The sequence below is a fragment of the Miscanthus floridulus genome, chromosome 16, assembly GCF_019320115.1.
Source record: "Miscanthus floridulus cultivar M001 chromosome 16, ASM1932011v1, whole genome shotgun sequence".
In the NCBI taxonomy this organism is placed as follows: Eukaryota; Viridiplantae; Streptophyta; class Magnoliopsida; order Poales; family Poaceae; genus Miscanthus; species Miscanthus floridulus.
In genome coordinates this window covers 75,565,638-75,593,299 of record NC_089595.1, presented here as the reverse complement: position 1 = coordinate 75,593,299, position 27,662 = coordinate 75,565,638, and the positions used below count along the sequence as shown (strand labels likewise).

The 27,662-nt window shown below is 44.8% G+C and overlaps 3 protein-coding genes across 3 annotated transcripts; 1 reads left to right on the top strand and 2 right to left on the bottom strand.

Moving 5' to 3' along the window:
• Window positions 1–3,851: 3,851 nt before the first annotated feature.
• Window positions 3,852–4,729, bottom strand: LOC136509961 (uncharacterized). Its single transcript, XM_066504540.1, has one exon. The coding sequence runs from the start codon at window positions 4,637–4,639 to the stop codon at window positions 4,274–4,276; it is 366 nt and encodes a 121-aa protein (XP_066360637.1). The 5' UTR covers window positions 4,640–4,729; the 3' UTR covers window positions 3,852–4,273.
• A 2,335-nt stretch (window positions 4,730–7,064) lies between these two features.
• Window positions 7,065–7,604, bottom strand: LOC136509989 (uncharacterized). The gene has a single exon (XM_066504565.1). It carries the CDS (start codon window positions 7,526–7,528, stop codon window positions 7,163–7,165), a length of 366 nt encoding a protein of 121 aa, XP_066360662.1. The 5' UTR covers window positions 7,529–7,604; the 3' UTR covers window positions 7,065–7,162.
• Window positions 7,605–10,177: 2,573 nt separating this feature from the next.
• Window positions 10,178–23,300, top strand: LOC136509969 (pyruvate, phosphate dikinase 1, chloroplastic). Its single transcript, XM_066504549.1, has 19 exons — window positions 10,178–10,333; window positions 10,431–10,673; window positions 16,944–17,000; window positions 17,171–17,542; window positions 18,793–18,955; window positions 19,070–19,305; window positions 19,495–19,623; window positions 19,731–19,910; window positions 20,043–20,345; window positions 20,462–20,623; window positions 20,816–20,905; window positions 21,046–21,184; window positions 21,357–21,534; window positions 21,713–21,842; window positions 22,091–22,219; window positions 22,416–22,553; window positions 22,691–22,768; window positions 22,847–22,938; window positions 23,053–23,300. The coding sequence occupies exons 2-19, from the start codon at window positions 10,449–10,451 to the stop codon at window positions 23,093–23,095; spliced, it is 2,844 nt and encodes a 947-aa protein (XP_066360646.1). The 5' UTR covers window positions 10,178–10,333; window positions 10,431–10,448; the 3' UTR covers window positions 23,096–23,300.
• The last annotated feature ends 4,362 nt before the right edge of the window (window positions 23,301–27,662 follow it).

Sequence of the window (27,662 nt, the reverse complement as noted above, 5' to 3'; positions counted from 1 at the left end):
TTTCTCACCAGAGCAGACGTCCTCACTATTCGTGCCTGAGTCATCAGTCTCCAGGAGTCTTGGAGCATCTTTCAGTGAGTTGACCGGCATGCCTACCCCGCCTCACATGCATACTGCCGGTCCGTCTACAGCCGCTCCAGCTATCATGACTACTCAGCGGCTCCCCTCGTCTGTCGCCTCGTCAGATCCTACGACAGACATACTTGCAGCTTCACAGGCAGCACCAGCTCAGACCCAGACCGCTTCAGCGACACTTCCTGCTTCAGAGGGTCAGTCAGTTCAGAGCTCAGGGTCAGATGATGATGGCGCCCAGTTCCATCTTGCTCCACGTACTTCAGCGCCCGACTCATCCGCTGCAGCCCCGCCGTCCGACCCCTAGGTTTTGGTGTTTGACGCCAAAGGGGAAGAGGGTTTGAGTATGTAGACTTAGGGGGAGCGAGTTTCAGGGGGAGCTAGTTATCTAGTATTAGCTTATTATATACTTTTGGAGTTTCATTTGTGTGATACACTATTTCTTATGCATTCGTGTGTTTACTTTCATGCATACTCTTCTTTATATATGATAGTGCTATCTATGTGGTTGTGATATTTGATATGTGTGACTTCTACTTTGCTTTATCTATATGTCATATCACCTGTGTAATGCTCATTTGTTTTTGCTTCCGCGTTTACACTTCGAAGCAAATGAGCTTTGTTATCTGTACTCATGCTTAATTCATATTCTTTGAGTACATTGTGTTGGCTTGGGTCATATAAGCGTGACTAACTCTTTTGTTCTTATTGACAAAAGCTTATATGAACTAAGCCCGTCAAAAACCTCACTCCATAACATACTCGAGGTGGTATTGTCATCAATCACCAAAAAGAGGGAGATTGAAAGCATCTAGGCCCCTAGTTAGATTTCGGTGATTAATGTCAATACAAGATTACTATGACTAACGTGTGTTTTGCAGAGGCAATTAAGTTAGGTCATGGTAATGGAGATCGATTGAGCAATCGAGGTTGTCATGCCCCTACGATGGAAATCGTTTTGGTTTTCAAAGGATGGACGATAAGGTTAAGGATAACTAGTTCTAAGTGTCGATTGAAGTTGGAGAGACACTTAGAGTAGTTTAGGACTTTGTTTTTCCTTTGGCCGTACTATGAAGGGGGGTATGAACGGGTAGCTTGACCTAGTTGAGTCTAGTGAGTTAGGTGTGGTGCACACTTGTTAAAACTAGCTCTAGGTAGCTCCTATGAATGCCTAAGATCCTTTGGAGGCAAACTTCATTCACATATGTTCGGAAGTTGGAAGTGAATGGAGGGTCAAATACTGACCGGACGCTGGCTCCGGTGCGACCGGACGCTGGCCGCAGGGGTCCGGTCAGTTCATTTGACCGTGAAGATCAAGTCTGGTGTGACCGGACGCTGGGAGGTCATGTGACCGGACGCTGAGGGCCAGCGTCCGGTCGACTCCAGTAAGGGTCCAGACTTGGAAAAGAGTGACCGGACGCGTCCGGTCAGTGTGACCGGACCCTGTGTATCCAGCGTCCGGTCGTTTACAGTAAGCATCCAAGAGCGACCGGACGCATCCGGTCGGTACTACTGACCGGACCCTAACAGCGTCCGGTCATCACTTGAAAACTGGTTCGCGGGTTGAACTGATCGGAGCGTCCGGTCATCACGACCGGAGCGTCCGGTCATCCCGCAGAAGCTCATAACGGTTCGTTTTTCAGGCTGGCTTATAAATAGAAGCTCCACTCGTGAGTGGAGCATCTTTTGCTCATTCCAACAGCTGAGAAACACGTTTATGAGTGCCAAGAAGAGCAAGGTCCTAGTGAGGTGTTTGTGATTCGAGAATCCAAGAGAGTAGCCTCACTAGCAAATCAAGAGTAGCAAAGTGTGCATCCATCTTCTCATTAGGCTTCGCGTGGTCAAGTGAGAGTTCGTGCTTGTTACTCTTGGTGATCGCCATCACCTAGACGGCTTGGTGGTGATTGGGAGTTTGGTGTACACCCGGCGGAGCTTGTGGGTGACCCAACTCAAGTTGTGAGCGGTTTTGGGTGATTCGCCGCGACGGAGTGTCGAAGAATCAACCCGTAGAGAGCACTTAATCCTTGCGCGGATCAAGGGGGAGCTACACCCTTGCGCGGGTGCTCCAACGAGGACTAGTGGGGAGTGGCGACTCTCCGATACCTCGGCAAAACATCGCCGCATTTCTTTCTCTCTCTATTTACTTTGAGCACTTACTTTGAGCATTTACTTTGAGCAATTCAATACTTGTTTTTATTTCCATAAGAATTGCTTGCTAGAGTAAGTTTGGAACTTAGGTTGAGAGGTTGTTGTGCTTTAGTTTGATATAAACACTTTTCTAGGCACAAGGGGTTAATTGGGCTATCCGTAGGATTTGATTATTGCAAGAAATTTTAGAATTAGCCCAATTCACCCCCCCTCTTGGGCATCTTGATCCTTTCAGTTACTATATTCATAAGCTCTTTTATGCAACTGTGTCCAGCTAGCCCACCTCATAAGCCTTGCATGACCCTTGGTGTCTTTTATTTCTGGTTTTGACGGGTAAGTTTAGCTGAGTACCTTCTCGTACTCAGGGTTTATCTCCCACCTGTTGCAGATGACCAGTTCTTCTTTGGTTGCTGCAAGTATTGCCTTCTCCCGGCTGGGGATGAAGACTAGACCGTTGGGCACGGTCTCTTCTAGTTCTCGTACCTGAAGATGCTTTTGTGGGACATGACTAAGATCTGGCAATGTATTTGAAACTATGAAGTTATGTACTAAACTATGTTGCTTCCGCAAACTTTGAACTTGATTTGTAATATTTTATTTGAACTCTGATGGATGTAATCCGAATGCTACTTGATGAAATGTTGTAACGAATGATGTGTTGTGTTGAATCACTACGGTCTTGGTTTGTATGTCGAGAGTTGGTTGAAATCCTTCGTGATTTCCGGACTACCGGGATTATGGGAAGCTTAAGTACAGGAATTTGATTACTTCGGTGATTGTTTTTGTACTTACGTTCTTATGATTTGGTCGGTTCTGTACGTCCGGCTGGCACACGGCTTGCCATCCATCGTGACCATGATGTCTGGGGCACCGATGCAGAGGAGTTTAATCCATTAAGGTTTGCCGATGGCAAGAGCTATCACCTAGGTGCTTACTTCCCCTTTGGGATTGGTCCTACAATCTGCATTGGCCAGAATCTTGCAATGGTCGAGGCCAAGGTGGCACTTGCAATGACCCTTCAGCGGTTTGCCTTTACTGTTTCGCCATCTTATGCTCATGCACCAATGCTGATGTTAACCCTCCAACCCCAGTTCGGTGTTCAAGTTCTTGTCCGGAAGATATGAGCTTTCTACGTGGTAAGTAATAAGGTCATAAGGCTTCTATATCTTTGTGAGTAGTCTGAAGAAGCCATGAGGCCTATACTTTTTTTCAATCCTGTTCATGAAAGACTTGTATATAGGACTTGTTCTCTACAGTAATCTGCCAAAGGCTACAAACACTTGAGCCAAAATGACATGTGTTGTACAAAAACCACATCTAAGAACCTGCATGAATCTACCACAAATACGATTTGTAGCTGCAAGCATCGTCTTTATCTTTTTGGAAGAGGATTGTGTGCTTGGGTTTGTTGAAATTACTGCATCTGTATGTAAGTGTTCGTCTGTTGTAAGGTTTCTGATTGTCCTTTTAGTTTGTAATTGTAGAAACTGTGAACTATCAAATCAAACCAAATCCCAATGCCGTTAATTATTGCCTTCTTGGCCAAATTTCTTCAGAGAACATTGGCCACTTACAAGTTGCATAATATCCAATGAGATTTCTAGAACAAACCTAGTTTTCCTTTTCGGGAACCTGGCATACTTTAATTTCTTTCAATTTTTTTAGAGGATGGTAACCCTCCCCTCAATTTAGAAGGCGAGACAAGGAAGGGGAGTATTTACAGATTCACATTCGAGCATAAAATCGACTTATCGAGTGAGAAGCGGTGGAATTTTTTTTAAGCTTAGCATGTTTTGCTTCCTGTCTTTCTGCGGCGGCGGCGGTGCCACCGCTTCTGGCCTCCCTTTGTCCTTCACAAAAAACATCAGGCAAAGGGAGGCATTCCGAAGCCCTGGCGCTCGGGCCGCACGGCAGACGGACAAAGAGCTGCAAACCGAGAAGAATTCGATGGAAAGAGACACCCGCGCATCTGAACCTCGTGTACGTGTTGGTGGGCTCATGGGCAGCCATGGCCTCCGTTAGTCCTTTTTTACAATTTGCCTGGTCTTACGCGTCAATGGAGTCCCAGCAGCCGCCGAAGCTCCCGCGTGGCGGCGTCGTCCACGCCTGGCACCGTCGCGTCGGCGACCGTCCTGGAGGAGAACCGTGGCAGCGGCAGCGCCCGCGGCGACGGCGACATGGCGCCGAACGCCGGCCCCGCGTACGCGTCCGCCACCGCCACCTTGGTCCGTACGACGACCTGCCTCGGCACCGTCACCGCCGCCGAGGGGCTACGCCTGTCGCCGCGCGCGCCACGGCCCTGGCACTGTCCCTGGCGCGCCGCCGCCGCCGCCGTCCTCCTCCCGGCGGCGGGGCGCAGCGGCCGCGGCCGCCTAGCGCGTGCGAGGCAGTCGTGCGGGCGGAGCACCTCCGTTCCCATGGCGCTTCGGCGAGGGAAGCGTGGGAGGCTTCCACTCCACCCCCTCTCCCGGCGCCGGTCGTGCCTAAACGGTTGCTTCTACGTGCTCGCCCCCGTGAGTTCCTCCGTTGCTTTAAAGGCCTCTCTTGCCGTTGCCGGGGTGGCGGGTGCCTTTGCTGGCTGGCGCACCGCGGAATGGAACGGACGAAAGCGCGGGGACGCAGGGGCTGGCGCCGGGAAGCGCGCACGCGCACCACTTCTTTTTCGGCAGTTCGTTCTTCCCTGCGGCCACGGTCCCAGGCCGGTAAGCGGGCTGGGCCTCTTCGTCCATGCCGATTTGGTGGACCAGTCTGTTTCGTTTGCGTCATGAGGCCGTGCAGAATCAACCGATCCTGGTACGGAAGAGAGCCCAGGTGTCTGGTTAGTGTCATATCATCGAATCATCCGTCAAGTTCTGTGCAGTAGCACTTGGACGTGCCTACGGATATGGACCATGTGGTTCTGCGAGAAAAGCTCCGGACGAGTCCATTCCATGCTGTATGACTTGGATCTCTAAACAAAACACGTTGATGACACCGGCGGCCCAATAGTTAGGCCGGGCTATAAAAGGGAAAAGTTCTTTTCAGTTTTCACCCCTCAACTTTTGTTGTCGTCTGATTTACTTCTCTCATTTACAAAACCGATTTTTTTATCCTCCCACACCTCTCAAATTTTTAAAGCCGTTTGTTTTTTACCCTTGACAGTTTTGAAGACCAGTAGGACAAATAATCCCTTTGCCTTTTAATATTATGCTTGCAAAACATGTGCGTGCGTTTCAACGAAAGAAAAAAATATCAAATTTTCATGATAAACGATAATGGGAATGGTACATATCTATTAATGTTATATACTTTTATAAAATGTCAAATCTAAATTTATTTTATGATGACCATGATATTCATAACATAAGTTGATGTTGGTAAAAATATAACAATGTCCTATTAAACTTGTATTGAATTAACTTACAACCTTCATAGATGTTTTTTCTTGTTGCAAAGCACTAAAATATTTAGATATAAATATATCATAACTTTAACTTCATACTACCCATACGTTGCCTCAACTAAAATATCGAGTTTCATGACTTTTTTTAGGACCCTTGACGGAAATATATCATAAATTTGATTTTCATACTATCCATATGTTACCATAGTGGAATATTGAGTTTTGTCACTTTTTGAGGACACATAAATATATGTATTTAATTCTAATCTCTGGTTAAAGTCCAGCAAAGAGTTAGTTGCCGAAAAATTAAAAGTTGCTCTACCCGTCGATGACGACGACAGAATACATCTCAATTTTTTACATCGCAATCCTCAAAAGGGTTTGCAACATTTATTTAGATTGGATTAAACAACAAATTGTTTATAAGATTTTAATTCATAGTTTGATTAGTTGAACCACCGGTTGATCTATATTTTAATGAGAATGAGCTTTTGTTTCTAATCAAAACTATAATTTATTTTTTATGGAAGGATCAATGGTTCAAAAGACCATACTATTGTATTTATTATTTGTTGTTTACGCTTACGAGAAATAAAATAACAGAGTTGAGTTCAAGAAGGAAATCAGAAGAAGAAAAAACACCATATAGAAAACTGAGCGGAGTCGGAATGAAGAAACAACGAAAAGAATAAAACACCAAACTAAAAAAACAATGGAAAAAAGACAAAATACCGGACTAAAAGACGGAGTCGGAATGGAGAAACAATGAAAAGAAAAAAAAACACCAAACTAAAAAACAACGAAGAGAAGACAAACACCGGACTAAAAGGCCAACCTCCAAGCAAAGTCCGAACGAGAGTCCAAGCGGAAAACAAGAGGCTGAAAAACACGGACACAGAGCAGCCTGAAGAAAAAAGCTTTAAAAGGTGGACAACAAAAAAATAGAGAGGCAGACTGGATTTTGATAATAGAATAGATATGCTTGGGTGTTGGAGTGTTGACAGAATTGAAAATATTGAAAAGATGAGCAAGACATCACTGATGCAAGATTACAAGTATTGGCAAAATTGCTAACCTACTACTCCATTCGTTTCCAAAAGAATGCAATTCTGGAACAATGTCATTTTTTTAAGTATATCAAGTTTGACTAATTATAAATAAAAATATATAAATATTTATAATATCAAATAAATATTTAGATTAATTACGAAATGTATTTTCATAATAAACTGATTTAGAGTCATAAATATAAATACTATTTATAGAAACTTTGTCAAAACGTGAAGCACTTTAACAAGAACGTAACCTTGCATCTTTTAGGAACAGAGATAATATTATTTTAGAATTTTAATATGCATCATTTTCTATTTATATATTTATATTAAAAAATAGCGAACGTTTCCACTCGTATCAGAGTTTTTTTGAAACAAAAATGCTTGTATCCACGAAATCCACATGGAAAGAGACACCCGCGCATCTGAACCTCGTGTACGTGTTGGTGGGCTCATGGGCAGCCATGGCTCCGTTAGTCCTTTTTTACAATTTGCCTGGTCTTACGCGTCAATGGAGTCCCAGCAGCCGCCGAAGCTCCCGCGTGGCGGCGTCGTCCACGCCTGGCACCGTCGCGTCGGCGACCGTCCTGGAGGAGAACCGTGGCAGCGGCAGCGCCCGCGGCGACGGCGACATGGCGCCGAACGCCGGCCCCGCGTACGCGTCCGCCACCGCCACCTTGGTCCGTACGACGACCTGCCTCGGCACCGTCACCGCCGCCGAGGGGCTACGCCTGTCGCCGCGCGCGCCACGGCCCTGGCACTGTCCCTGGCGCGCCGCCGCCGCCGCCGTCCTCCTCCCGGCGGCGGGGCGCAGCGGCCGCGGCCGCCTAGCGCGTGCGAGGGAGTCGTGCGGGCGGAGCACCTCCGTTCCCATGGCGCTTCGGCGAGGGAAGCGTGGGAGGCTTCCACTCCACCCCCTCTCCCGGCGCCGGTCGTGCCTAAACGGTTGCTTCTACGTGCTCGCCCCCGTGAGTTCCTCCGTTGCTTTAAAGGCCTCTCTTGCCGTTGCCGGGGTGGCGGGTGCCTTTGCTGGCTGGCGCACCGCGGAATGGAACGGACGAAAGCGCGGGGACGCAGGGGCTGGCGCCGGGAAGCGCGCACGCGCACCACTTCTTTTTCGGCAGTTCGTTCTTCCCCGCGGCCACGGTCCCAGGCCGGTAAGCGGGCTGGGCCTCTTCGTCCATGCCGATTTGGTGGACCAGTCTGTTTCGTTTGCGTCATGAGGCCGTGCAGAATCAACCGATCCTGGTACGGAAGAGAGCCCAGGTGTCTGGTTAGTGTCATATCATCGAATCATCCGTCAAGTTCTGTGCAGTAGCACTTGGACGTGCCTACGGATATGGACCATGTGGTTCTGCGAGAAAAGCTCCGGACGAGTCCATTCCATGCTGTATGACTTGGATCTCTAAACAAAACACGTTGATGACACCGGCGGCCCAATAGTTAGGCCGGGCTATAAAAGGGAAAAGTTCTTTTCAGTTTTCACCCCTCAACTTTTGTTGTCGTCTGATTTACTTCTCTCATTTACAAAACCGATTTTTTTATCCTCCCACACCTCTCAAATTTTTAAAGCCGTTTGTTTTTTACCCTTGACAGTTTTGAGACCAGTAGGACAAAATAATCCCTTTGCCTTTTAATATTATGCTTGCAAAACATGTGCGTGCGTTTCAACGAAAGAAAAAAATATCAAATTTTCATGATAAACGATAATGGGAATGGTACATATCTATTAATGTTATATACTTTTTATAAAATGTCAAATCTAAATTTATTTTATGATGACCATGATATTCATAACATAAGTTGATGTTGGTAAAAATATAACAATGTCCTATTAAACTTGTATTGAATTAACTTACAACCTTCATAGATGTTTTTCTTGTTGCAAAGCACTAAAATATTTAGATATAAATATATCATAACTTTAACTTCATACTACCCATACGTTGCCTCAACTAAAATATCGAGTTTCATGACTTTTTTTAGGACCCTTGACGGAAATATATCATAAATTTGATTTTCATACTATCCATATGTTACCATAGTGGAATATTGAGTTTTGTCACTTTTTGAGGACACATAAATATATGTATTTAATTCTAATCTCTGGTTAAAGCCAGCAAAGAGTTAGTTGCCGAAAAATTAAAAGTTGCTCTACCCGTCGATGACGACGACAGAATACATCTCAATTTTTTACATCGCAATCCTCAAAAGGGTTTGCAACATTTATTTAGATTGGATTAAACAACAAATTGTTTATAAGATTTTAATTCATAGTTTGATTAGTTGAACCATCGGTTGATCTATATTTTAATGAGAATGAGCTTTGTTTCTAATCAAAACTATAATTTATTTTTTATGGAAGGATCAATGGTTCAAAAGACCATACTATTGTATTTATTATTTGTTGTTTACGCTTACGAGAAATAAAATAACAGAGTTGAGTTCAAGAAGGAAATCAGAAGAAGAAAAAACACCATATAGAAAACTGAGCGGAGTCGGAATGAAGAAACAACGAAAAGAATAAAACACCAAACTAAAAAAACAATGGAAAAAAGACAAAATACCGGACTAAAAGACGGAGTCGGAATGGAGAAACAATGAAAAGAAAAAAAAACACCAAACTAAAAAACAACGAAGAGAAGACAAAACACCGGACTAAAAGGCCAACCTCCAAGCAAAGTCCGAACGAGAGTCCAAGCGGAAAACAAGAGGCTGAAAAACACGGACACAGAGCAGCCTGAAGAAAAAAGCTTTAAAAGGTGGACAACAAAAAAAATAGAGAGGCAGACTGGATTTTGAGAATAGAATAGATATGCTTGGGTGTTGGAGTGTTGACAGAATTGAAAATATTGAAAAGATGAGCAAGACATCACTGATGCAAGATTACAAGTATTGGCAAAATTGCTAACCTACTACTCCATTCGTTTCCAAAAGAATGCAATTCTGGAACAATGTCATTTTTTTAAGTATATCAAGTTTGACTAATTATAAATAAAAATATATAAATATTTATAATATCAAATAAATATTTAGATTAATTACGAAATGTATTTTCATAATAAACTGATTTAGAGTCATAAATATAAATACTATTTATAGAAACTTTGTCAAAACGTGAAGCACTTTAACAAGAACGTAACCTTGCATCTTTTAGGAACAGAGATAATATTATTTTAGAATTTTAATATGCATCATTTTCTATTTATATATTTATATTAAAAAATAGCGAAACGTTTCCACTCGTATCAGAGTTTTTTTGAAACAAAAATGCTTGTATCCACGAAATCCACATGCGTCCAATACTGATAGACGTACCATGCTGCGTAAACTGTAGCCACTCGCGCGGCAGAGCCCAGGAGGCCGGAGCTGGATCAGGCTCTCTGCGTCTTCTCGATCGAATTGCCTGGAGCCAGGAGCCTCGTCGTCCGGAGCCACAGGCCGCGAGACGGGATAAGGTGAGCAGCCGCTGCGATGGGGGCGCGTGTGAACTCCGTCGCTCGACACGGACGGTATAAGACTAAAGGCAACTAAAGGCATTCCTCGCTCAACTTTCCGCGAGCTCACTCTGCCAGTCTGCCTCGCGCGCGCGCGCTCCCGCCGCACACGCACGTTCGGTTCGAGCTCCGTTGGAGCTCGGGTGCCCACGCGGACAACAGCCAGCGCTAGCTCCGGTCACGTAAGCAGCTCTCTCTCTCTCTCTCCTTGCGCCATATGATCATCGTGCACGAGCTGACGCGCATGGACTTCTGCCTTTCTTCCCTGGCTGGGTGCAGGCGGAGGGGATTGGAAGGATGGCGACGTCGGTTTCCGGGGCCACCATCTGCCTTCAGAAGCCGGGCTCCAAAGGCAGGAGGGCCAGGGATGCGACCTCCTTCGCCCGCCGATCGGTCGCGGCGCCGAGGTCCCCGCACGCCGCCAAAGCGAGCGTCATCCGCTCCGACGCCGGCGCGGGACGGGGCCAGCATTGCTCGCCGCTGAGGGCGGTCGTTGACGCCGCGCCGATTGCGACGAAAAAGGTATATCTTGCAGCTCTTATAGAAACTGAATTCGCGAGAGCATTTTGTTGGCTGGATACATGTTGCCATGGCATGCATGGCCGCATGGGTACGTATATAGGGGTAAAAACGGACAGAAAAAGAATAAATACGGACGGAAAGTTAAATTAAAATCACATAATTTAATATTAAAATCACATAATTTAATATTTTCAAGTAAGTATATATAAACTCACACAATAATATACACGTAAAACCGGTCTAATATTCATTTACATGTCATGTGTGTTATTAATATGCATATTTGGTGATTAATAGGTATATTTACCCAACGTATAGGACATGTGATTGTTACACATATCACGCATAGATTGAAAGCAGGATAAATATAGGTCTGTATTAAAACAAGATCCCACAAAAATAGATAGGAAACAATATATCCTAGTTCCACAAATACAGAACGAGGTCTAGCAAATATAGAAACAGGACGGCATTTCCCGTCCGTTTTCATCCCTAGGTACGCATACACACACCATCGCTAAGTTGATCCCGGCATCGAGCGCGAGCTCATGTCTTCCCACCAAGGTCAAGGCCGGTGTCCTCGTAAGCGTGGAGATGAACAAGTATTTTCTGAAATGCTTATTTCCATGCTCACCAACATATAGACAATTCCAATATGGTGAGCAAGCTGGTGTCTCCACGACTAAGACATGTTTACATCCATTAGCATAAAAAATTAGCAGGATCCAATCAAACCTACTAATAAACCTGCTAATTATTAGCTGCAGGGATGCTAACTATTGGGTCCATTAGCAGGTTTGGAGTTGCTAATATGTGCTAATAGTTCATATCCAGCTTTAACTTACTATCCAACTACCTTTTAGTAGGCAGATCCAAACAGCCTCTGTTAAAAATTAGCTAGTTAGAAATTAGAATCTACTCTTTTTTTCCCCTCGAATACGCAAAAGAAATTAGCAGCTACTCTTAACTATTAGCTAGCTAATTTTTAGTACTAATAAATCAAAACATGCCCTAACTGCCCACCGGAAGGTTCGATGTTTCCATTTTGATTTGCTTGGGCCAGTTTGGGGACCGTTCCGTTGCGTTACAGTTACAGCATCTTTGGTCCTTGTGAGTACCTTTGGTTCAATTTAAACCCAATTATTAGACGGCTAAGCCCAAATTTTACTGATCCAAGCAAAACTGAAGCTATGGTTCAGTGGCCAGTGACTGGAAATGATGTCAAGGAGCTCCGGTTCCCTGAATTATGTCTAGATCGTTTACTCGACCAAATTAATGACTAAAGCGTCGGCCGATGTTTCCAATCTCCCGTGTCTGCACACGAAGTTCGTGAAATGATCATGCACTAAGAACAAATAGTGATTTTGGAATAAAAATTTAAATTACTCTTTGAAGGTGTGGAGTAGTCCCATATGTTTGAATCATTGGTTACCATTATTAGTGTCAGGAAGTAGAGTTGATCCAACCTAGTGAAAATGATTTATGCAGAGAACATCGAGACTAGTACATTGTAAGAACTCCCGAACATATTGTTGAAAGCATTCAATTTTTCATCATCATAAGAATAAGATCTTCCTTTTTACTCCAAACGTGGGGCTAACTGGACTAGAGCATTTTGGTCTTGGCCGCAATTGGTCTGGCCCAAAAAGACCCATAAGGTAGGCCCATGCAAGTTGTTGGAGGTGCTTGGGTAAGGAAAATGGGCATCGAACAAATTAGGCTCATCCCAAATCTAGCATAAGTGCACATTTTTTTTCATCTCTCGTAGTGTAATGTAGCCCATGGCCTGAGCCCAACCCAAGCATGGTTCAAATAGAGGGCTCAATCATGTCAAATGCGTAGTGAGGTTTTTCTCAACTCAAGAGCATCTCCAATAAATGTAAAAACCAGTTAGTAAATTAATGAGTTTTCTAAGTTACTAAATAAGTTAGAAAATGTTTGTTGGGTTCTCCAACCGCTTCGAAAATCTCGCTCCTAAAAGATAGAAGATAATTTTGGATCAGGAGTTTTGGACTATTTCCAAATCACTCCGACCACATCTCTTATACTTTTGGATCGGGAACTATGAGCTTGTTCGGTTGAGCAATAAGTCAGCTTGTTCGACTTGTTTTTTCAGGTGGGACAGTATTATTCTCTCACAGCAACCATTATAAACAATGTTTTCTAGTATGAACAATGTTTTTAGTCTAGCCGAACAAGCTCTATATCCTTAATCCTTATTCTTCCCTAAGTCCTTCCACATCTAGATTGGCTGATACGCGCACATATATTTTCACACTATTGGATATCTAAATATATGGCCCTGTTCGGCTTACCCCGTATTCGGCTTGTTCGGCTTCTTTTTTTAGCCGGAACAGTATTTTTCTCTCACAACAATTCAGCCGGAACAGTGTTTTCAGCCAGTTTCAGCCAAATTCCAGACCAGTGAACAGGTCCCGAATCATCTATTCTGGATATCTTACTAGCCAATAGCGATGATGGTTGATGTTCAATCAAGACTGTCGAACCATTCGATGTTTTAAAACCTTTATCTTTTTTAAGAGAGTATAATAGGACCCACACAACCCACACACTCCGTGCGTATACGTTTGCATCCCACTACCCTACCACCGGACCAGTGGCACTTTCACTTTGGAACTTTTATTACAACAAGACAAACTGCCGCATGACTATCAATATAGAGTGACGCCGTCTATTTTGTAGCCATACTAATTACCTTGGGTAAGATTTAAGAATGAGATAAACTACCGGGCAGTACGTTTTCCCTGTATACTGCAGAGAGTCCATGCCCATGGTTTTCGCCAAAACCAGACGAGCACGATGACAATGCTATCATGCTACAACTACAACTCTTGGTCACGCAAGCATTTTTCCATGGCTCATTCAGTACATCCGCACATACATCAAGAACGTGTGTGAACGGAATCGAGTATGGAATCCACGGAATGGATAGACAGGGGCGCCATCAGATCAGGTGAACCTTGGCAACCTTAGCTAGCAATTTGATTATTACGGTAGGATCGCTCGACCATCCGGCAAGTGGCCTCGCCTCGCTCTCTTGTGATGACGCAGCTAAAAAACAAGAACCGGAAGTACCTTTTCTTTTCCCCTATCTATGCGGCTAAATCCAAGAAATCACGGGGACTTTTGTTGGTTCAGCAAGGTTCACTTCACTTGGCACATGATCAAGTGACTGGGGACATGTTATACGGCGTATTTTTCTTTGCCCGTTCGTGCCAATGACACACACAATGGCATCTCACTTCCCCCACAAATTCTACCGACAATAATCAGGGGCAAATTCTGGCTTCAAATAGTAGCAGCCATTTAATTACCAGCAAGAGTGGTGGCAGGCAGAAATTTTCTACGGTTGTCTTGTCTCAGTTATGTCCAGTGTTTGTCTCCCAGGACTTGCAAGTTTCAACTTCACTGATGTGTTTGCGATGAGGTAATGTAGGGATCCTAAGGTCATGGGCTCATAGGACCCATAAGGCCACAGAGCCTTTTTATAACTTTATATCACTCTCGATTCGTATGAATAGAAATTTTGATAAAAAAAAAATACTCTCCAACACCTTCTGTAGTTAGACATCCAGATATAAACACCCTCTATTTTGAATTTCACATTAGCTAAAGATGAATGGCGTGTTTAGTTGGAACCCTGAGCCAAGCAACCACGGCCATGCATTCATCTCAACCCCAAGCGTGGAAAATCCAACGCTGGGTTGTGATGCCTGGGCCAGGCAGCTCGGATCAGTCCATAACCAAACGGATCCGAAAAGTGGCGGTACAAGTGTAAGTGGGATGTAATTGCATTGCTCCGGTGTGGCAATGCAAATCCACTAACTCCTGCTAAGACGGTGGATAATGTTTAAAAATACATTTTTGTCAACCGGGAAGCTCACTTTAATTTGAGTTGCCCCATTTATTTGGTTAGAACATGGAGCACGTTTTGCATATAGTTTTTCTCTAGGTAAGTTAAGATTACCTATAGCGATCTAGTTTTCGAATTTTTTCAACGGATGCACTCCGTTTTTCCGTCGTCATACGTAGCGGTCCGCCTCATTCATTCGCTGATAGGAAGCTCCGAACGGCGTACCACCACACTCTCCACTCCTTTGCCCAACTGAAACGACAGCGTCAGTCACGTCTTGTACAACCTGACGGTGACGGGCATGGATTTGCTCCACTCCACCATGTTTAGCCCTGTTTAGTTAGTGTTTACATAGGAGAATTTGGATAAAAATTGTAAGCGACAGCCCAAAAGTTTATAAACATACGGACGCACGGTGCTCTGCTTCTCGCGCGAACACCGTGACGGCACGGGGGTATGGGACCGGGATACCAGGCGGAGACGGACGGACGGCCGCGCGCCCGCCCGCGGGTTTGCGGAAGCGTGCCGCCGCCAAAACAACCGTTTTTTCTCTCCTATTGCTGCTGTCCAGCTACTCGTCGTATAACTCAGTGACATCACGGTAGTCAAGAAACGATCGGATTGCACGTATGCTCCTGATGCGAAAAGGCAGTAATTTAAATAAAAAGGGGGAAATCAAATGTAATCCTTGCCGAGATCAGGGACGTGCGTGTAGCTCGCTGAGCTGCGATCCCATCATCGTCTAACGCGGACGCAATCCTGACACGACGAACAACGCTATCCGCTCAACCGCTGCGCTTGCTTGCGCAGCCATGCCATGGCCATGGCCTGCCGGCGTGTGCTTGACAGGGGACTCCGATCCGGCCTTATCTTACTGTATGTACCAGCTAGCCAAATCAAAGTACTCCAGTGTCGATCGGAACGCCACCCACCACTCACAAGACCAAGTCTCAACTCTCAACAAAGCTAGTAATAAAGCCTCAAAACACTGAAGCAAGCAAGCGAGCAACGTTCGTCAGCGCGTCGTCCTTGTGAAACACAGAAAGCGCGCTAGCTGCACCGTGTCTACCGCGTCATGTGTGCTGGCGGTGCGTGCACGACAGCGTGAGTCACGTTTCTTTTTTCGGCCGAAATCTCCTGATATTTTCGATATATCCTTTTTATCCGTAGGTGCCGATAAGAGAAATATCTATCTTTTTTCATACAAATTTGTTTAAATTTACTTAAATTTAAATTAAATTTTATTTGAACTTGGTCTGATATTTTCGATATATCTTGTTTATCCTTTTTATCTGTGACCCCCGATAAATTTTAATTTCCAAAAATAAAAACCTTGGTCACAGAAGCGGCGCCTGGACCACTATGATCAATTCAGTTTTCAGTTTTTTTTTTCTGTCTGGATGCATCACGCACGCATGGAACAAGGCAAAGGGTGACACGGCCGGTGGTGGTTCTTGCATTGTTGGACCATGACGGGCGCGGGCGTTTGGTAGGAGTAGAAGTGTAGTTAGCAGACCATTTACTGACCATCCAGTTCGATTTTTCAAGCTTGATGCCATTATGACAAAAATGCTTCACAATAACTTTTTGGTTCGAAAAGAAGAGTATTCCCCACACTAATTTTGTTTCTCAAAAAGAAGATAAAGATGCTCACACTAATTTCACATCACTAGTTTCCTTACACTCGATTTCATTCGGAAAAAGGTTAATTAAACAATGTGCGCAGGGGTGTTTTAGAAAACAAACTAAATGAAAACCACCTGCACGTACACGAAAGCAAGCAGTGCACACATCAACTAGTTTGTCATGGATGAAATAGAAAGGGGGCACTGTAGGTAAGGCACGGCGGTGGCTTTTACAAGCATGGTGGTGATGTGGCCGCGGGCGTCCGGATATGTATGCTCGATCTTGATCTAGTTAGCTGGGCCATGCGTGTGTTCACTTGCTTGACACCGTTTCTAACTTTGCAAACAACAACATCAACAACCAGAGTACGTGTAAAACTCATCCGAACAGGGAATTTTTTTTAAGTCATCCGAACAGGGATTTTTGCTCAACCGATTTTGTGCCCAAATGTCTCGTCTTCTATTGTTTACAAGGTGCTCCCCCCCTGGGTTTGTGAATGAGAAAAAAAAGTGTTACGTGCTTGCAAGTTTTGGGCTGCTGATGCACACGCTCGCCCTGTCACGTCACTCGCGGCGCCAGGCACCAGGCGCCAGGCTCGGCTGCCGCCGCCGCCGCTATAAATAGAGCCCGGGGGGCAGGGCCCTGCTTCATTCATCAGTCACACACAGCGGCTGTTCTGTTCTGTATTTGTCACTGATCAAATGATCAGCACTGCTGGTGTGTGTTTGCCGTGTGTGCTAATGGCGCCCGCTCAATGTGACCATTCGCAGAGGGTGTTCTACTTCGGCAAGGGCAAGAGCGAGGGCGACAAGAGCATGAAGGAACTGGTGAGATCGGAGTCTTTTTTTTTTTTAATGATTATGATGAATACTGCAGTACAGGACTCCGTCCTACTATATGGTGTTGATGTGCTGCTGCTGTTACATTACGTACATATATACATACTGATGGATGGTCTGATGCATGCCATGCATGGTGATGGTGTGCCTTCATTCAGCTGGGCGGCAAGGGCGCGAACCTGGCGGAGATGTCGAGCATCGGGCTGTCGGTGCCGCCGGGGTTCACGGTGTCGACGGAGGCGTGCAAGCAGTACCAGGACGCCGGGAGCATCCTCCCCGCGGGGCTCTGGGCCGAGATCCTCGACGGCCTGCAGTTCGTGGAGGAGTACATGGGCGCTACCCTCGGCGACCCGCAGCGCCCGCTCCTGCTCTCCGTCCGATCCGGCGCCGCGGTGTCGATGCCCGGTATGATGGACACGGTGCTCAACCTGGGGCTCAACGACGAGGTGGTCGCCGGGCTGGCGGCCAAGAGCGGGGAGCGCTTCGCCTACGACTCCTTCCGCCGCTTCCTCGACATGTTCGGCAACGTCGTGAGTATTCATTCCTCCTAGCTTCCAGCCTTCTACTACCTGCTGCGCCCTGACTCAGCACCATTTCCGTCCGGTTTGTTGTTACTACTAGCCCCAGGTACACTAGCTAGGAACCTAGACCTAGGATGCCTAGTTTTGCGACGACCCATCCATGATCCATCCTCCGTCGCTGCCGCCGTGGCGTGGCTGACCCGCGTCCGTCCGCCCGCCTGGCTGCGGCGCTGCGCTTGCGGCCGCCGGCCGGATGGGTCCACCAAGGCTGGAGTTTTTGTCTGTTTGCCAGGCATTCCTTGGGTTAAACGAACGTGGTTGGGGCCTTGGGCTGTGCGCGATGTTCAATTCACGCGTTCGAGACAGCGATTGGACTAAGCGCTCTTGTTTTAGCACCAGTATATACTAGGATTCCCTAAAAAAACCAGTATTTACTAGGAGTTGCAAATTATAGCAAACTTGAGCTTTGGTCTAAACAACTCATTTTTTTTTTGGAAAAACAAATTCATGGCAAACTTTATGAAGATTTTTTTTAAATAATGTTGTGGATGCTGGTCTATTTTTTTTTTATAAACTTCATAAAAGCTAAACTACTTTAACAGTTCCATGACCTGAGAAACATGTTTTTGTCACACAAATGCAAATTGATGATGTAAAAAAAAGACTTTCAGGAAAGAAACAAAAGGTGAACATAGTTTCGTCAGATCAGAACCAAACCTTGTAGGCCAATGCGCACAAATGAATGCATATTCCTGCGCAGAATTTAATGTAGAGGTCGTTGTCAGTGTTGAAGCTCACGCTACGAACTATTTATATACGGCATGTAAACTTGGTTTGTCGGACTCAAGGAAAGAAGGATGACCGCGACGTCTGTCTTTACCACCAGAGTTTGTCACTCTTTTCACTTGGAAATACAATGAAGACGAAACACAGGAGACAAGGAGAGTTTCTTTAAAACAATCCCACCGCAAAGTGAAAGTAAATGAATAAGAAAATAATTAAATTATTCATATAGTCTATTTTTCTGTCGTTTTTGTGAGTCTGCTTTTAGTATGAGTGTGAGAACTTCTTTGTAATAATGTTGTCTGATTCCTCTCTTACGAGCGAGAATGAAGCCAGATGTTTATTCTATTATCTAAAAAAAAATCGACCTGACTAGAGGAGAGGAGGGCTCTGTTCCTCAAATTGCTCTCAGATTTTGTTTTTCCAATGTAACTGTGGCTTAACGTACGGATCCTTTTTTATTGTTTATTTACCAGGTCTTGGACATTCCCCGCTCACTGTTCGAAGAGAAGCTTGAACACATGAAGGAATCCAAGGGGGTGAAGAATGACACTGACCTCACTGCCGCTGACCTCAAGGAGCTTGTGGGTCAGTACAAGGAAGTCTACCTTACAGCTAAGGGAGAGCCATTCCCCTCAGGTATTACCCGCAAAAACGCATGCAGTTCCATCCATCCTGATGCTGAAGCTGTTTTCCTTGTGCACTAAAATCATGTGCTACAATCCACAACCTTACCGTGTGTTTGCCATGCAGACCCCAAGAAGCAGCTTGAGTTGGCAGTGCGGGCTGTGTTCAACTCGTGGGAAAGCCCGAGGGCAAAGAAGTACAGGAGCATTAACCAGATCACTGGACTGGTAGGCACTGCCGTGAACGTGCAGTCCATGGTGTTTGGCAACATGGGGAACACTTCTGGTACAGGCGTGCTCTTCACTAGGAATCCTAACACTGGAGAGAAGAAGCTGTATGGCGAGTTCCTGATCAATGCTCAGGTATATATGACCTCAGTCAGGCTCAGGCTTCCATCCATTGCTAGCTCCTGTTTGATCCTGAACCTTAGCTTCTGTCCTGTTCATACATGAATACACGATTACTTGACACATGTCCTGGTAAACGAAACATGAATGCTGTGGATTCGATGAATTTGCGTCATGCAATTAATTTGTTTCCTATATATTCAGGGTGAGGATGTGGTTGCTGGAATTAGAACCCCAGAGGATCTTGATGCCATGAAGGACGTCATGCCACAGGCTTATGATGAGCTAGTTGAGAACTGCAACATACTGGAGAGCCACTACAAAGAAATGCAGGTACATTAGCTTTTGTGCCTTCAGATTCTGCGAGACGAGGTGGTAGTACTTCCTTTGGCTATGAACTCAGCTAGGCTGACTTGGTTTTTGATGTGTGTGTGATGCAGGATATCGAATTTACTGTTCAGGAGAACAGGCTGTGGATGTTGCAGTGCAGAACAGGAAAACGTACAGGCGCAGGTGCCGTAAAGATTGCTGTGGACATGGTTAGCGAGGGTCTTGTTGAGCGCCGTCAAGCGATTAAGATGGTAGAACCAGGCCACCTGGACCAGCTTCTTCATCCTCAGGTAATCTATTGTAACCATGAACGGCTTATCAAATCAATGTGTGTGTCCTAGATGTATGTATATTAAGTAGTAGTTGATATGCATGCATTGATACCGGTTTTTTCCCCCCTCTCTTGTTTTATGGAAAACCAGTTTGAGAACCCAGCGGCATACAAGGATCAAGTTATTGCCACGGGCCTACCAGCTTCACCTGGGGCTGCTGTGGGCCAGATTGTGTTTACTGCTGAGGATGCTGAAGCATGGCATGCCCAAGGGAAAGCTGCTATTCTGGTAAGGGCGGAGACCAGCCCTGAGGATGTTGGTGGCATGCACGCAGCTGCTGGGATTCTTACAGAAAGAGGTGGCATGACTTCCCATGCTGCTGTGGTCGCTCGTGGGTGGGGAAAATGCTGTGTCTCAGGATGCTCAGCCATTCGTGTAAATGATGCTGAGAAGGTGAGTTGAATTCTTGTTTGCGCATGTTCAACTAAGAAGCCAAAACATGCTGAGAAGTAAAAGTTTGTAGTGAGATTGTGATATAGATGCTTACTTTGCTATGTTTATATTTATAGACTGTAGCGATTGGAGACCATGTGCTGAGCGAAGGCGAGTGGATATCGCTGAATGGATCAACTGGTGAAGTGGTCCTTGGAAAGCAGCCGCTTTCCCCACCAGCCCTTAGTGGTGATCTGGGAACTTTCATGTCCTGGGTGGATGAAGTTAGAAAGCTCAAGGTAAAATCTCAGAAATACTAACCAATATCTACTAGTATTAGTCAAAACACAGACATAATTTTCTTTTTTTTTAAGTTCAAACCAGCTAAAGAGGCTATTGGGTTTATCTGTTTAGATAGGTCATTAAAGCTAGCTAACCACATTACGCAGTTTTCATCAGAAATGAAATGATTGTTTGTGCATATGTTCTAGGTTCTGGCTAATGCGGATACCCCTGAGGATGCATTGGCTGCACGGAACAATGGGGCACAAGGAATTGGACTATGCCGGACAGAGCACATGGTACCTATTTAGTACTTGGTTATAGTTACATCCAACATATTTTGGCTAGGATACGGACATTTTACTCTTTCTTTATTTAATTTCTTTGTTCTAGACAAGGAAAATAGTTTCATGTTTTTCTTTCCCCTGTACTTTGGCAGTTCTTTGCTTCAGATGAGAGGATTAAGGCTGTAAGGCAGATGATTATGGCTCCCACGGTTGAACTGAGGCAGCAGGCACTTGATCGTCTTTTGCCTTACCAGAGGTCTGACTTTGAGGGTATTTTCCGTGCTATGGATGGTAAGTGAAAATCACAATGAATGCAAGTGTTATATGCAACAACACCATAGAAGCAGATATCAGAATAAATAACTAAATTAGGCTTGAACATAAATGATAGCTACTCCAGGGTCCAGACTGTATTTTATTTTGAAGTGCAGGACTGGTTTGAACTTTCATGTTTGCGTTTCAGGACTTTCGGTGACTATTCGACTTCTGGACCCTCCCCTCCACGAGTTCCTTCCAGAAGGGAATGTTGAGGAAATTGTGCGTGAATTATGTGCTGAAACGGGAGCCAATGAGGAGGAAGCCCTTGAACGAGTTGAAAAGCTTGCAGAAGTAAATCCAATGCTTGGCTTCCGTGGGTGCAGGTTGGTTTTCTGCTATTCTATTCACAGAAAAATCAGTTTCCACACGTGCCTGATCCATTTGGTTGTGTGTTCTCTCTGTTCTTTTATAGCTTTCTTGTTAGTGAAATATTGAGAAAGAACAAAGTCACTGTGCATTAATGTATACCTTGACTAATGTTGGAACTGCCAAAATTTTCAGGCTTGGTATATCATACCCTGAATTAACAGAAATGCAAGCCCGTGCCATCTTTGAAGCTGCTATAGCAATGTCCAACCAGGGTGTTGAAGTTTTTCCGGAGATCATGGTTCCTCTTGTTGGAACACCACAGGCATGCATCTTCTTTATTTTCGTATTAATGTATAATATAGTATCTCTGCAGTTCAAAATGACAACATCCATTTGATGCCAAAATTGCATAAACAACTAATTTCTGTACACATGTAAGTTTCGTTTATCTGGTCACTTACACCGAGTTTGTCTTCCACCAAATTCATTTTCTTGAAATACTTTTTCATATTCTAAGTTTGTTACAGTGACCTGAGTTTCCTTTAGACAACTGACATTTGATATTTCCAGGAATTGGGACATCAAGTGAATGTTATCAAACAAGTTGCTGAGAAAGTTTTCACCAGTATGGGTAAAACTATTGGCTACAAAATTGGAACTATGATTGAAATTCCCAGGGCAGCTCTAGTGGCTGATCAGGTAGGAAACAACTAGCTCCCTTATTTCAGAAAATTTAAAATATGACTATTTAGATTGGCTTTGTAGATTATATTTTAAATGAATTGGTTAGTAATAAAACCCTCAGAATCACCCAAAACTTGTGAAGAAGTTTATCTGAACATTCCTATGCTAATTTGAAATCTGTCATTGTTGTTTTGGTTTCACAACCTGGCAGATAGCAGAGCAGGCTGAGTTCTTCTCTTTTGGAACGAACGACCTCACACAGATGACTTTTGGCTACAGCAGGGATGATGTGGGAAAGTTTATTCCCATTTACCTGGCTCAGGGAATCCTCCAACATGACCCCTTTGAGGTAACTGTTGCAACTCTATCACCCTCTCATCTGAGGTCATACTTGTATTTTTCTAACATTTACAGATGTGAGCATCTCATGTCGTCTTGGCATTATGCATATCCCCCCTGACTTTTGAATGTCCTTAAACTTATCAGGTTCTCGACCAGAGAGGAGTGGGCGAACTGGTTAAGTTTGCTACAGAGAGGGGCCGCCAAACTAGGCCTAACTTGAAGGTTAGTTTCGGGATCTGTGGACATTGCTTCGTTTCCTTAGAAACCATGGTTTGATTGTTTGGTGTTGTATGTAAACAGGTGGGCATTTGTGGAGAACATGGTGGAGAGCCTTCATCAGTTGCTTTCTTCGCCAAGGCAGGGCTGGATTATGTTTCTTGCTCCCCTTTCAGGTTGGTCAAGTGATAAAATCACGATCCAATCCAAGAAGTATATCTCTTTACATCCCGGTTATGTTAACGGCAGCAAAATCTTAACTGTTTTTTTATATGAAATACCTTCTGCAGGGTTCCGATTGCTAGGCTAGCTGCAGCTCAGGTGCTTGTCTGAGGGTGCCTCCTCATTCGCAACCGGATCGCATGCTGTTGGTGCATCTGGTGATTAATAATATTGTTACAGAGCCATGATCTGTGAAGATTATTAGTAGCAGGGCTCATAAAAGCTACAATTCCATCTCTTTTTGCAGTTATGTAAAACTTTCAAACTGTTTATGCTCAAAAACTCTGTTCTTCAATGGATCATCAATTATCAATTATATATGTGTCAATGCTCAAAAACTCTGTTCTTCAATGGATCATCAATTATCAATTATGTATGTGTCAAGGGTTTTTCTTTCTTTTTTTTTTTGTGTGTGTTTATGGTTTTCTTGGTGTGTGAGGTGTGCATGTCTTTGTTGAGGCCATTGCTGCACATACCATACCACCTATTGAGGCCGCCTCAAGTTAAGCCTCGAAAAAGCTGATATTTTGTAGAACTCTGGACTCTGGTGAATGCAACCGACTGGTTTGCTACTGATGCTCTCCGTGTATTCATGCAAGAAGCTAAAGGAATGATCTATAACAGCAGAACCCCCTCTTCCAAAGTGATCGTTCCTAAGCCCTGACGTGGCTGATCATGAGTTGTTACCACTGAACTGTAAAAATAATGTGTCATTCGACCGTGAAGGTTGTGGGTTTCAAGCAAACGGTAGTTGCCATTCACTCAAAATAACCAAGCATACATCTGGCAGTCGTGTGCCATTAACAACTTGACTCACAGATTGGAACTGATGATTCATACAGTGGGGTTTGTCAATGCTTCAAAGAAACATCCAGTTCAGATCCTGACGTAAATCCTCCACCATCGACATACATAGCGAATTCTGGTTCAAGAAATGTCGCATCTTCCAGTCCCATGTTTTGAGCATTTGGAGTACATACTACTCAATAGCAAATTAGCAATGTACTAGCGAAAAGACCCTCCACGAGTACAAGATACTCATTTTGGGTTCCCGAACAATGATGACTGAACTCCCACGGAGGAACATCTTGCTTATGAACCAGTTTTTGTTCACTGGAAGAGCCTTCTTCTTGCCTTTACCGGTCTTTGGCACCTGTAACACAAGTAAAAAATGTTCAAAAATGATTCATGAACACAGCAGTTTTCAAGCCAGGGAAACTGTACAAAAGCTAAGAGACCGTGTCCACACATCTCCCTAACATTCTCGAAAACCATGTTGCAACGCCGATCAACGGCCCTCACGCGACCAAGTAACTTCCTGTTCTTCCGGTAGTTGATAAGAACCTAAGACATAAGAGACAACACATTATCAAAATAAGGAGCAGTTGAAAAGCACTATCTGCAGTCAGTGGTATGCAACTTGGCACATGGCGCATAATATGTGATACATGAGAGAAACAAAGATATATATCAGTTAAGTAACACTGGCATAGCAATCATATTAGCTCGAGGGTCCAAACACCCCAGCTAAAGTTTAGCTTAGTCCATTAGTTTAGTCTATTAGCTGGAGGGTCCAAACACCAAACACCCCAGCTAAAGTTTAGCTTAGTTGACTAAAGTTTAGCTTTGGAATTTTAGCTTGCTAAACTTTAGTTGGGTTGATCAACAGGGCCTTATACGTGCACATTTGTTGAAATTGAAAGGATCAAGATGTCCATAAGGGAGGGTGAATTGGGCTACACTAAAATTTCTAACAATAATTAAGTCCTACACTTAGCCCATTTCATCCAAGTGCCTAAATGTGTTCTCTATTGTTCTACCGCACAAAAGCTTTACACCTTAGGTTCCAATCCTACTCTAGCATGACAATTTTAGGAATGTAAAGACATTAATTGAATGGCTTGAAAGTAAGTGCTCAAAGTAAAGAGATCAAAAGGAATGTGGCAATATTTTTTCTAGGTATCGGAGAGTCGACACTCCCCACTAGTCCTCATTGGAGCACCCGCGCAAGGGTGTATCTCCTCCTTGATCCGCACAAGGATCAAGTGCTCTCTACGGGCTGATTCTTTAACACTCCATCATGGTGAATCGCCCACAACCGCTCACAAGACGACTTGAGTCGTCCATAATCACCACCGGATGATCACCAAGCTTTCAATCACCACTGAGCCGTCTAGGTGATGGCGATCACAAGGAGTAACAAGCACAAACTCTCACTTGACCATGGCAAGCCTAATGAGAAAGGTGGATGCACACTTGCTACTCCCTATGCACTAATGAGGTATTTAATCTTGGATTATCAAATCTCAATCACCCCACTTGGCTCTTGCAATTCCTTGAACTCTAAAGATGTTTCTCAGCTAAGCAAATGAGCAAGAGAGCTGAATTGGACGAGTAGGAGATGTATTTATACACCTCACACCCCAACATAACCATTGGGGTTCAACTCAACAAAATTTATAGTGACTGGACTCACCTGTCATAGTGACCGGATGTGTCTGGTCCTTTCCCAACGGCTACGTGACGTGAACTCTGACAGGAGACCGTTATAGTGACCGGACCCTGGGGGCGTCCGGTCATAAAAATCCCACTCTAGAACTCTCTGTTCCTTGACTGAACTCGGGCGCGTCAGAGTCCGGTCAATAATGCGACAGCGTCCGGTCCATCCAGTTCACCGAAGTCCTACTGCTACAGTTGTAGCGGTGCGTCCGGTCGATCTTTCAAGCTAGCGTCAGATTGGTCTTCAACCCTAGCTGCACACCGGTTGCACTGACCGGACTCGGTGCGTCAAGGTCTGGTCGCTGCACCTTCAGCATCCGGTCCTCCTGTCATATCCCTAATCACTTCTAATTCGAAATCCTTTGTGAATGGGATCGACTTCAAATGATCTTTGGGCTAAACATAAGCTACCTAGTGCTAAGTTTGACAAGTGTGCACCACACCTAACACATTAGACTCACCTAGGATAAGCTACTAGTTCATACCTCCATTAATTGTATGGCCAAAGGAAAAACAAAGTCCTAAACTACTCTAAGTGTCTCTTAGTCTCTCAACTCCAAATGACACTTAGAACTAGTCCATCCTTAACCTTGTCGTCCATGCTTTGAAAATCGAAATGATTTCCATCGATAGGGGCATGAAAACCATTGATTGCCCAAACAATCACCATTATCGTGACCTAACTCAAATTACCTCTACGAAACACATCTTAGTCACAATACTCTTATATCATCATTAATCACCAAAACCAACTAGGAGCCTAGATGCTTTCAAAAATAAAGAACCTACGATGCTTTGCCGTTAGTGTCCCTCGCTGGATGTTCAGCCGCTCTAAAAAACAAGATCAATAAGTGGAACATCCTGTCACGCAACAAGCTCCCACTTGGTACCAATGACCTGAGTAAGCTGGTCTCGGCGACTGGTGTCATGGTGTCGAAATCGCAGCAAGCATGTTGTTCGAGTCGGTGTCAGAGTACGAGCCTCTGGTGGCTTGGGTGGACTCAAGAACACAAGAATCACAAAGAGGACGCAACGATTTATCCTAGTTCAAGCCAATCGATGCCCTATGTCCAGCAACTGGTGATCCTTATACTCAAAAGCACCCAAAATGGGGGGGGGGTTACAACAAGGTTGTCGAGAGATTTGGTAGGGGGTTAGCTCGGTGCTAATCCTAAGGTTGCATCGCTGCCGATGGAGCCTTCCCCTCGTCAGAGAGGAGGAAGGCAATGGGATGCGGTGGAGGAGCTCTCGGTGCCCCTCTGTGGTTTGCCTTGCTCTCGGTCCTGAGCAGAGGCCAAGGAATGGAATGTCTTCTGATGATCGTTTCTCTTCCTCCTCTAGGAATGGAACCTGTCTAACTCATGTGTCTCTGTTACCTTTTTGTTCTTGATCTCACGCTCCTCTGCCGATCAATCTACCTTCGTAGGATACCCCTCGGAGGACTACCGACGATATTATGTGGATAGTTGGTGCGCTAGGTAGGGGGCTGCGTGCTGTTTCCTTGTCGAACAAGATGGTTTTTTCCACAGGCTCTTCGTCCCTCCCGCAGCCCGGCCAGATCTTCATGGTCAGATCGATCTCGTGGATCGTCAACGCTGATGGAGTCGGAGAGCTCCTCGAGCTGGTGCAGATCAATTCTTCATCGATCACCCCTGCACCTACGACTGTAGATCCAATCTTGGAACCACCTCTGAGGTCACCTTCATCAACAACTCGCCGCCTGCTTCCTCGCTACTAGAGGAGGCAGATCAGCAACGATGATTTAATCATATCCATCGATCGGTTCGGTCTAAAGCTTGCTGATTGCCTCTACATCGTCGAATCAACTCTGGACACTTTGGTACAGCGCCGACCACCCTCCGATCCAGGTCTATCGGAGGCTGCTCGGGAAACTCCAGGGGTTATAGCCTTACCCTTTGGGTTCAACAACACTATCGCTGCTTACCAACATGCCCTGAGGGGCAGATTCACCGACCAGGTTGAAGATGTCCATCCACTCGCTGACCAGATAGCACCATACGCTGCCGATCAATCGTTTTGTCTAAAGCTAAGTCACGCTTTAATATTTTTCTAAATATTCTCCAATCTTCGTTAATCGCCATGATGTTTCTCCGACCTATTTTCTTCATGTTTACTCTCCAAACGATTTTTTGAACCCCCGAACAGTCCTTTTGATGCT